At 43.1% G+C, this 12030-nt stretch overlaps 1 protein-coding gene across 1 annotated transcript in view; it reads left to right on the forward strand.

The window, feature by feature from the left end:
* AKR1D1 (aldo-keto reductase family 1 member D1) overlaps positions 1 to 565 on the forward strand; it is a 34745-nt gene extending 34180 nt beyond the window's left edge. The window contains exon 9 of the mRNA XM_015628859.3: positions 396 to 565. Coding sequence (XP_015484345.1) covers positions 396 to 438 — 43 coding nt within the window. The 3' untranslated portion in view covers positions 439 to 565. The remainder of the gene's footprint in view (positions 1 to 395) is intronic.
* Positions 566 to 12030: the final 11465 nt, after the last annotated feature.

The raw sequence follows: 12030 nt of genomic DNA on the forward strand, positions 1-12030 counted from the left end.
GATAAGAAATATCTCTCTAGACATCTGAAAAAATTCCCTTGCCACAGTGCACACATGGTGAAGCCATCCCCCTTTCCTAAAACACTTCTACTCACCTGAGTTAAATAATGAGAATAGCTGACATCCAGAGTCCTGTTGATTTTCCCCTTCTTAAGATACGCAATCTGTAGGCCTGAAAAATGGTCCTTCACTGCCCTTTCCTTAAATACACAGGCTTGCTTCCAGCTCTGGAGGGACAGTTATTCAGAGCAGAACAGCTCCTGAATAAGAAGAGCCTTCCATGAAGGCTACATGTATATTGCAAGGAAGAGGTTTGCTGGGCACAGGATGACTACAGTGATTTGATATCTTGCTTCACCCAAGGAGCTCACTTGTCCAATCTGAACTTTCCACAGGTGGCGTGACCATCCAGAGTATCCCTTCAATGATGAATACTGAAGAAAAGGTGTGTTTGGACAGCCAGCCAGTGCTCTTAGGCTTTGCTGAGAGAGACTCAACATTTGGTGCTTTGTCTTCATGTAAGGCTGTTCAAATCAGCATTAAAAACATGACATTTATTTCTTCTTGTCTTGTCAATCTCTTCTTGTTATTGATGACCAAATCTATTAAATTCATTGAATTTCTGGTTTTGGCTTAGCAGGCTTCAATGCTGAACACTGAAGGTTCAAAACTGACCACTGATAAAACTGGAGATTTCTTCTAAAAACAAGCTCACTAGTACAAGCCAAATCAGTTTCACTTAATGGAATATTCTTCACTTAATCTGAAACAAAACATCCCACTTCAGTAGGTGTGAGGCAGAATCAGAATCACAGAATGGAAAAAGTTTGAAGAGACCACAGAGGGGTCACATGGTCCAAACCAGTACCATTTTCTTTTGCAGCCCAAGTAAGAGGAATTCAAGAGTGGTTAAGTAATTGAATCTGATATATATGCACACATTTTTACTGATATGGACTAGGTATGTGCACTGCTTCATGCAGTGAAGCCCGTTTAACTCTGACCAGCGTGCTCTGCAGCTGCACATGTGAGCTTTATTCCATAGGTACATCCCAGCTGGCTCCACATGGAACTAGTTCAAGCCCTAGAGCATTACAAGCATATTCATATTCCTATACACACACCCCCCTCAGCTGAGGACCTCAGTAAAACACACGTATTACATTGTACTTGTTATTCAAGAATTGTATTAACTAGCATTGCATACACGACCTGCAGCTACAACCAGGGAGGTCCTCATCTCATGAGATTAAAAGTCCCTTAAACTTCTTTCATGTTCCACTAACTGATATTAACCTAAGAAAATTTCTGTCCACTCAAAAATTCTTATAAACATGAAGGCAGAAGCATGTACACCAGGGTAAGGAAGACTGACTCCTTCAGCATCGACTTCTTTTTCAGACCACTTGTTTGCAGTCTATAGGTGAATCTGCCCATAGCCACAACAGCAGAAGACTACTTTGCCTTCCTCCTGCACCCAAGCACCCCAGTTTCCTGCCACTGGAGAGGTATCAGAGAAGAAACTAAATCACACACTCAGAGAGAGAGAGTACTTCATGTACTAGAATGCGTGTACATTGGAAAATGTGTCGTACATAAGCTTCAGTCTATAGCATCTGCTTTTATTTATTACCATTGCTATTCATTATCCCTGGAGTGACTGGAACAGGAAAATGCCAGAGCATACAGTTCACAGAAACTGGTCTGTATGGTCATGGTGTGCTCCTCAGAGCTGAGACAAAGGGGAACAGGGATGACCACTTCACAGGAGCAGCAGGGAAGGCTCCCAATAGGGCCAAGTGCAAATGCATCCCTGGATGAGCTCAGTGGGCACCACTGGGACAGTCAGACTCCTTCAGTGGGGGTGGTGTTTACAGAGCATTTATAAATCCATTCATAAAGCTATGCCAACAAAAGAGAATTCTGCTTCCTGGAGGTTACCCAAGGGCAATTCCCATTTTATTCTATATCATTTACACCCACTTAGACCAGAGGGGGATACAAAAAAACAAAAGTGGGGTAGATGTTTCTTTCTCCTCAGATATATTAGAAACCTCCTGGTGTTGATCTAAGGACAATCCCAAGGTCAGGTGGAACTCTGTGCCCAGGGGTGTTCAGAACCACTATTACAAGTCCTGCTTTGCCCCTTTGCAAACAGCTGAGGTCCTGGTCGAAAAACTGAATAAAATCCAAGTCTAAATTCAAGTGTCAGAGAGGAGGAGTTACCACCATACCCAACATGTTATTCCAGTTGCTTCATAAGTACAAGCCCTAAATAGAGCTCACAAGGCTCAACTGCTTAACAGTAGCACTGTACAAATTTTTGCACTGTAACTTGACCAGGTGCAATGATCCAGTCGCAGCCAACGTTCAGGCCAGGTTTGGCAAAGCTCTTGTTGCTTACAACTGCAAATGTCAACTAGTGCTTAGCTTAAATGCTCACACCAGCCCCTTTTGCAGCTCACTGCTCTTTCCAGGCATCCCCCTCCCTGAGGGTAGGCACCACTGGAGATTCTAATAAAACAGGTGACCTTGTACATGTGAGTAAGAAAGACAATATGCTGAAACCTCTCCAACAGGGAATACCATATAATCAAATCTTTGACCTATACGGATCAAATAAGGCAGGACAGATTGTGAGAGTTTCTCCTGCCCAAGTCATGCCATCAAATTCCTCCCCCCTCTAATTTTAATAGAATCCTCCTCCTCCTCCTTTGCATTGCCTCATTTGTATCTGATGAAAAAAGATTCAGCCTCTTCCCAGGGGCAAATGCTCCCATACTAGTTTCCATCAGTTATGAAACTGCTACTGACATATAGCCTACTTTTTTCCCCCACTCTACTCGGTTTCAGACCTTTGCTCCTCATTATTCTCCAACTTGCCCTACAGAGAAAAGGCTCAGATGGCCTGCAGGTGGGAACTTGGGAAACCCATTCAACCAGCAGCTGCACAGGAGAGAGAAAAGCCCAAACTGTAGCCCCAAGTATGATTTGCTTCCATCTAGCACATTTCAGAGTCTTACTGGCCTCACTGCCTGGTGTGAAACACATCACGTACAGCCCTGCTCTATCTGGAAGGGTCAGGCATGGACAGAGGGGGCTCCAGCCCCTCCTGCTCTGACAGCACTCACACTTGACAAGAACAGACCCAATCATGTACTGGAAAATTTACTCACTTTTATGGTAAATAACCTGAATTGTCTGTGACTCTTTGTATGCTGCAAAGTGAAGTGAAATCCAGACCAAAGATGTTTGCTTCAGCTATGCACAAGTTACTTTACAGCAAAGAGATCAAAAAATGCAGCAATTCAGATTCTTTTAGACTAAGCAATTCAGATTCTTCTTTAGACTAAGAGCTGGTCTGGTCAGCAGAAACCCGGGTGATGTGCTAACATCCCCAGCAGCACAGCAGTTGCCACAGCAGCTCTTTAGAGTCTGGGCTCACCTGGCATTCCCTGTTGTTACACAAGCTCAGGGCAGAGCACGGGGCTTTGGGCATGTGCACACTCACATTTAGCTGGTGAAGCAAGAGGAAAGCACTGGCACGGTTATCGTGCAATGTGCCGACATCACCCCACCCCACACTGCACAGGGAGATGAATCTGTTCCCCCACGGGGAGGCAGAGCTTCCTCTTCCCCAAGACTAGGCATCTGGAATAGGAATCTATTTCAGAAAGGACATGCATCCATTTTTCCCTAATGTTGTGCAAGGGAAATAAGGAAAATAGTAAGAGACAAAGTGGGATGGACACTGTGTACATTTTTAGTTCTACATTAAAGAATGCCCTTTGTATTTATATCACATTTTTGTACCACAAAGCTGCCAAGAGACCTTACAAGAGCGTGGAGGAAAGGGCAAGTGGCCATATCAAGCCATCAGCTAGAATTAGGATGCAATTTTGGGTAGGCAGAAACAGACACAGGGAAAGTAAGAAAGTACCTCCTGTAGTTTTCACTCATTGCCTGCCAGTAAGGCCTGGGTGCAAAAACGAGATCTCTTCTCCTGGTCAAAGTGTAATGATAACGAGGGCAGAGTGAGTTTTGCAAACAGTCAGAGAAGATTGGTGACCACAAAAGGCAATGCCTTTAGCTGCATGCAGCAGGGTCTTCATTTAATGACGGTCCTTCATTTAATTCTTTTCTGGAATCCAACAAAGCCCAAAAGCTGTTCACCTCCAGACTTGCAGAAAATTTAACTATTACCACATTCCTGGGAGGTACAAAGGTATTCAAAAGCAGAGAGGCTGATACATTCCTTAACTAACTAAGATAATCTTGTAACTAGAATCAGAGCTGATTCTTCAATTTAGTGTGTGAATTGTTTAGGTGTGGAAGCAAAGCCAGAGTTATAGCAACTCTTGAAGGAAAAGAAATCATATGCCTGGGATGTGCAAGATAGTTCTCCAATCTCCACAGCAAGCAGTGAGGACAAACTCAGATCCCTTGTGTAAGGTAAGACAAATTTGAAGATTTAAGATGAGATACCTCCTTTCTACTGCGAGTAAAGCCACAGTCTCCTTGTTGCTATCTGCCAAACCAAAACACTTTGAAAGAAATCAGTTTGGTATTTGCAAGATGATTTCCTTATTTTTTGAGCGGAGAGGAAGGGAGTGATCTGCTGTTCCAAAACACTTTTACCATCTCTCAACAAGAAAATTCACGTGTCTAGAGGTAAGCACTGAGGTGGAAAAGAAAGTCCATAAGAGAGTGACATATTAGAATGAGATTCAGCAGGCTTATTTCACTTGTGACCTAAACTGCAAACACATTTGCCTTTGGGGGCAGAGTAATCAGCATGTAGTTGGGTACTAGTGCAGTTTTTACACTAATTGATTCTCAGCAGTGCCATATTTCAGCTCTTCCCAACATCCTACTACCCCGGAGCAAAAGCCCCAGTTTATAATAAAGGGCTTTGAGAGTGCAAAAGCCAAAAACACTTTACTTTTCACTGCCAGACAGACTCCTTGGGGAACCCTAACTCAACATGCATGAGCAATACTCACAACAGGGCAACATATTGCAAATAAAATGCAAAGCAGAACCAAATGGAAAAAGAGGACAGAAAGAAGGAGTTGGAAAGGAAGACAACATGCGTATATAAACACTTACACATGGACACCAGGGGCACTACTGGAGGAAGCTGCTCAGTTTTTGCTCTGTAGACTGCAGAGCTACCTGCATGGAGGTCTCCGATCAGTCCAAGGTCACTGAAAACAGCAAAGACAAAATTCTGCTCTAGGACAAATGTACACTCAATTAAAAGACAAATGAGAGCTCGTGATGACCTAGAACATGTCTCAGAGAAACCTCACACATAACCACACGTACTGGGGCAGGGTGCTGAGGACATCGGGTAGGATCCCACTGACATCTCAGCACATAAAAATCAGGAGTGCCTCTGCTGACACAAGGTACAGACACACAAACCGAGGCCTCATGCCCTCACTGCAAGGAAACTCATCCCAAGTTTTCTCTTCCCCCAATTAACCTGGCCAGTGTTGTCCTCCCAAGCCAGGACAGACCCTTGGGAAAGCTAGTCAAGGATATTTCACCTTTGTGACCCCTTCAGAAAATGAAGCACCAAAAATTTTGCTCCTCATGGTGCTGCCTCAGCTTCCACCTACAGGCTGACACTCCGCCCTGTGTGTGAAATAGGGAGGTTTCCCAGAAAAGTGATCCCACCATCCCACATGTTCAGCAGCGATGGACACAGACAGTCCAGAACAGCCCAAACCAGCTGTCTGACAGCATACTTTGCAGTCAATCCCTGCTTCTCCACTGTGGTGGGACTGCAGCCCTGGTTTGTTTTCGGTTTTTATTCTATAGGATTATGAGGAGATTGCCTTTACATGTTATTAGCTATTTTGATCTGTACTTGAGGCACTTCAAAGAGGAATCTCCAACATTTAAAAAGGTTCTTCTAAGTCATGGATCAGAAATCCACACCTTCATTCAACATGCTATCTCTCTGGTCCCCTGTGAAGTACAGTCCTCCCAGAACAGAGTAGGAGAAACAACAAAGCAGAGAAGTTAAGCATTGATTTAGGATTTCTACTAATTTTTTTTCTAGTTGTGGCATTTAGAGCACACCAGGAGTCATGAATTTCCTTGGCAATCTACACCTCTCAGCCCAAGACCACCAAGTTACTTGGCTCACAGCCCTGTGTTTTCAGAATTGGTCTTTGGGTGTACAAGAGTTTGAGGCCATAAAAGTGTGCATTCAGAGTGCACGGTAGGAGGAAGGGGGGAATTGTAGTTCCCTTTCCTCAGCACTCAGAGCATTGAGAAGTAATGCAGGAAGTCAGGTTCAAATCTTTATGGGGGTTTTAACCTACATGCCTCACCCTATCCAGTTACCAAGCCCTACAGCCTCATGGAAGGCATCTGGCTCTATCCACTACACTGAACTTTGCAACTTTGCATGAGCCACTCATCACGGTAAAAAGTGGAAATAGCTGAGGAACATAATGTACTTTGTTGGGAAGGAGGGCACTTGCAGTCCAGGCCTCACTGTGGTAAATGGTGATGGGAAATCACAGAACAGGGATCAAACCTTTCCCCCTTTGTACGATGGCTCATCCCAGTGCTATGAGAGTTGCTCTCTTTGCTGTTTCTTTTGGACACAACATCAGTTATGTTATCAGAGAAGATCCTCTGAGTTGGAAAGGATCATATGACTGTCAATTCCATCATAATATGAGTAAATGTGAATTTTACTGCATGTCTGGCATTTATTACTACAGTGACAGCAAGCCCTGCAGTATCCCTCAAGCAAACACACGCCCTAGCAGACTGCACAGAGATACAACAGAAACAACCGAATTAACACATTGATTTGTACCTCTTTCTCACCCAACAGCTCCAGCTCTCCACAGACATCAGTGAATGACTTTCTGTGACTTTCTTTGCCTCCTTCAAATCTTATTCCTTGACCCTCTTTGCAGCTAAACACATCCATTCTCGTTCACTTCTCTCTTCTAACTTTCTTTTCACCACATGTATGAACAATTAAATCAAACTTGACTGTTGAGTGAGGGTTCCCTTCACACACTCCCTGCAAAGATTACTTGGATGCTTGCCTGCATTTTTCTGGATTCCTTCTGTTCATTGAGGAAAGAGGCCTCGACATGGCCCACCTCCAGGGAAAGGTCACTCACCTAAGATATCTCCAAGCTCTGGGAAAACCCAGCACTTAAAAACAGTACTGAATGTGAAGTACATCTTTCCAGTAGCATTCATGATGAAAATTTGGATACACTGTGCTAACCATGAAAAATTACAAAACAAAACTAATTAGGAGAGAGGAAGTACTAGGAAAACACATGCAAAACTACTGCCTTTTAGTAATTTTGACCCCGTGAATGTTTATGAACTTTGTGTGGAATAAAGGTTTGATGTGCCCCACAGAATTCATTCTCTGGCAGAATCAAGACTAGAAAAATGGTGGTGAGGAAGCCAGCTGATGGATTATGGAGAATGACTTGTCTATGTGGTATGGAGAGAAGCCAATATTCTCCTATCACAAACAATATAATAAGGGAGCTGCACTAGCCTCTACATTTAGGACCTATATCATGGTACAAGAATAAGAAAATGTTCATATATTTGAGGAAATATTCAAAAAAATTGAGGAAATCAAACAGCATAATATTGATCTTTGGATGAATTTTTAACTGTGAAGGGCCACTTTCTGGAAATCATGGCTACGCTTATTAGAGGGTCAAACAAGGGTATTGGGGTTTGAAGGTAGTGGCTCCTGTAATGGTCAGTGCAAAACACCTCCATGTCAGATACTGCCTAGTCACAAGGACAGAGAAATGCGATGAGAAGAAAAGAACTTTCCCATCTTGCCCTGTATGCTGCACACAGGATTACGTGACTGAGGACTCTAAAGGGATTTTTGTAGTGCTAGGGTCATGTTCTACTTGGGGATTAATGCTTTCAAGATGTATTTCATAAAAGCACCTTTAAAAACAAACGACCAAAAAAAAAAAAAAGTTAGTGTTCCAAAAGGAAGATCAGAAAACAGAGATATTTGGAGATTTTCAGCGAAGAGGTTGAGTGTATTTATGATTGCAGACTCCTACAGATTTGCACACACACAGGCTGGGAATCCTGTCCTCTACAGAGTCTTGCCACATGTTTCCACAAGCAGGCACTGGGATGAGGCACATCAGGTCCCATAGGCACCCAGAGCACACCAAGAAGTACAACACTGGCACTAAAGAATCACGAGTTGAGAGCAATCCAACACCCCAAACCCAGCACTGGCACCACAGAAAACCTCCCAGAGAATATCACTGCAGTCAAAACAAATTTTAAAATTCAAACAAAATACTGACACCCTTTGCATTATCTTGATACCAGCACCAGGTTGATACTAGGCAGGGTTTAACCAGTTAGTCTGCAGTAGATTGTTTCACACCCACTTTGCAGTGTAGCTTGATGCTTTCTGTTCACAGAAAGGTCTTTCACAAACAGACCTGAAGCAACAACAAGAAGCACTTTTCCACCTACATTTATCCAGTCTATCTTCAGTTCCTCAGAAGTCACCGCAGCCATCTCACAGACACATCCTCTGATAAGGGTAGAGACAGATTCCTGCCTCCCCAGCAGGAGCTCAGCAGCCCAAGCTATCAAAACAGATTTATTATGCTTGACACTCCTTCTTTTCCTTTCCACTTGCCTACAAGGAAAAATGTCTTACCTGAGAGAAAAAAAAAAGGTGCAGTAAACCCAGCAACCTCCATCTCAGCAGCCTGAACTTCAACAAGAAAAGGAAATAGGCCGCCCCAGTCATGCCACCTGAGGAATCCAGCAGCTGTGGTAAGCTTATGTGCTGCTAATTTCAAAAGCCACAGGCGTAGGTAACCTCAGATACCCCACCCCGAGATGAGGAAGAGGTAGAAAATAAAAGAGAAAAGCCCCTGAGCAAATCTCTGTGCTCTATCTTTGGTGTAGGCCAGGGCTTGTACTGGGAGGTAAACCACTGAAAGTAGGAAGATAACAGTCTGTATATGGCTTTTAACTTACTTTTCCTTTTCACCACATGTGAAATTTAGCTCTACTGTTTCTGGGTCATCAGCCTGCAGATCTGCCTTAGTCATCTGGCTAGGGCGTTCGTAGAAGAACAAATAAATGAATCACAGTCTTTGCAGGAATTGCTGTAAAGTAACTCCCTCTCCCTTGCCTTTCCTGTATTTCCCAAGTCAAGGAAGCAGAAGCTCATAGCAGGGAGCCAGCCTGGGTCAGCGACTGGCTCACCAGGCAGCTTTGCAGGAAAGTAACCTGTGCACAGCTCTGCTGCTCCTGCCTTTGGGAGCAGCTCGTGCTCATGGGCTGTGACATCCCCCCGACCTGGGCAGGGGACTGGATATGCCCACACAGAACCAGGAGACAGTGGGAAAATTCATCCTGTAAAGTCTGCACAGTACAAGAACACCTCACACACATCCTCTGCCTCTGGGGCTGGGATGTTTGTATTTGCGCTTTCCTTTGACCTTGAAAATTAAAGCAGGCAGGTAAGAAAAAGCAAAAAGAGAAGCTTGAGATAAATGACATTTAACAAGTCCAAATTCCTCCTACTTGTGCATTCAAGGGGCTTAAATCCATGCTCTGCACCGGGCCATTCACATATAATTTTGTGAGTTATCTTCCCAAATGTAGGAGAGCAGAAGGAGATCTGTTAAAATCTCGTTTTGCAGGGTGAGGGCCATGGATGTTGTAGTGCCTACCACTGCAGGGCTGACATTTGATCCTACAGGTTTTCTGACTCTAGGATTGCATCTGGGGCTGTGGTGGGCAGCAGGACCTGAGAGCCCTCAAGGGGCATGGCTGTCAGAAGAAAGATAAGCCTACTTTCAGAATGAATTAAACATTCATGTTTTGGTTGTAGGAAGGCTCCTATTTCAAATTTACCTTGCTTCTTGAGAAAAACATAAAGGTTTTCCCTCTAAAAATCCACAGGCTAAGTATTTGGCCTTTAGCAAGAAGAACCAAAAAAAATTCCACCACCTTTTAACCAAATCACTTTTCCAGCCAATAATCAGAGCAGAGCATTAAGCAAGACCGTAGAACATCTCGGTTTCCACCCTTTTTTGACCTTAAAATATCTGCTCTCCTTGACATTTTTGGAGGAGGTGTCCTAGCACAAGGTTTCGGTAGCTCTGTTAAACCTGTGTTTTCACAGCTTTCTCAGTTTATATGGTTTAGACAAATCACAACAGCCTCTGCCAGGGAACTCTTGCACCCTTCTGAGCAACTGAGTTCAGTGCTTCATTTTATCAGGAAAGTTAAACTTTGCTTGTCTTTAGTGCCTCCTGCTTATAGCAGGAAAACCAAAGAGCACTCCCAGGATCCTACAAGCATGGCTCTCACCTATTTGTAACTACCATTACGCACTAAGATGGGACTTTCCACCCATCTGAGAAACACTCCACTTCGCTGTAATTTCCAGAAGATTGCTTTCCTGCTGGGATCAGTCCCCCACATAGGTCTTAACAGAAGGAGCTACACAAAACAGATTTATGTGCAAAGCAATATCCTTCTTTTTTTCCCCACTGGTTTCTTTTTCTATGCCTTAAGTGATCATAATTAAAAAGTGTATTTTGCTAGTTACTGAGTGTGATGTTCAGTGTGAACTTTCTGTGAATAAATTTCTCTAAACAAGGTCTGAGACAAGTAATTTCTTAAGATTTGTCCACAGTTAAGTGTTTTCTGGATTTCTAGTAATCCACCGAATAAAATTACTTGGCCTTTCATGTTTTAATAAAATTTTCCTCTTTCAAAGAAGGTTTAAAAGTTGCTGCTATGTTGTTACAGCTTCACAGAATTTTCTCCTCCAGTGGAAAACTACTCCTCTGGAAATATTTTGGCTTTGGTAACAAATCATCATAAAGTTATGAAATTTTATTTATGTATGTGTCTATGCTTAAATTTGTCACTGATTATCATGTTATTTGCCCACATTTCTCTTCTGTGAGCTTGTGTTGTCCTTGAATATAAGGAAGCATTATACTAGCACAATGTAGAGAGAAATGCATTTACCCAGTGCCTTGATACTGCTATTTTCATTCAGAAGAGCCACAGAATTTTAATTAATATTCACTATAATTCTAGCAAGGTTTTTAAAAAAAAAACATAACTGAAAGTCCATGAATCCTTATGTATAACAAACATGCCTAATAGCCTAAAGTAAGCAGTCATCTGTCTTTTCAAGTGATCAAACAGAACGAAAGACAGCTAGCCATAACACATCCAGTCTTATTTACTTGCTCCTCTTCCTGTTCCCAGCAATAGGCACAAATGGATCTCAAACTTTACCACAGTGATTCATTTTGCTGGTGGCAGAAGAGCAAAATACTTTAATGTTCCTCTCAGGGCTGCAGCCAATGTCACTTCCCTGCCTGCACTGACCTCCACCACCATATGCATGTCTAAATCCTCTTGGAGTCACTTCTGTGGCATTGGCACTCATGAGTCTCCCTGTGCATTGACCTTATGCCCAGCAAAGTCCTGGCTCAAGCATCAACAGAGAGTTCACACCTTCATGAGAACTGATAACCATTGCAAGGTTTTGAAGACTCTGTGTGTGGATAGTGGGATGGGTTTTAGATGGAACAGATGTGCTCCCAGAAATGGAGAAGGCAGCACATAGGCTAATTTAGGATGGTTATAAAGACAAGGTGTGAAGGCATGATCCTGCTAATCTCTTTGAAAGCCATAGTTTCAGGAGATGCCCAGGGTCCTTATAAGTTCTGAGGACTTCCTCTCACTGTGTATATGATCTTAGGTGCTCTTTCAGCTGCTGGTTTTTTCCCTCTGGTTAGAGGCTTGGAGTGCTAACAGTCAGGGAATGCTGCTTCAGAGGAAATGGTGGAAAATTGCTTCAGAAGCGAGTCTGGATTTTACCACTGTAGTTAACTCATGACAGAAGAGGACAAAACAGCTAATAAATATTTTATGAATCATAGAAGAAATGCAGAGAAGAATCTGGACAGGACCAGAGAAGAGCATCCAACCCCAGGATGA

This window comes from Parus major, chromosome 1A, assembly GCF_001522545.3.
Source record: "Parus major isolate Abel chromosome 1A, Parus_major1.1, whole genome shotgun sequence".
NCBI lineage: Eukaryota > Metazoa > Chordata > Aves > Passeriformes > Paridae > Parus > Parus major.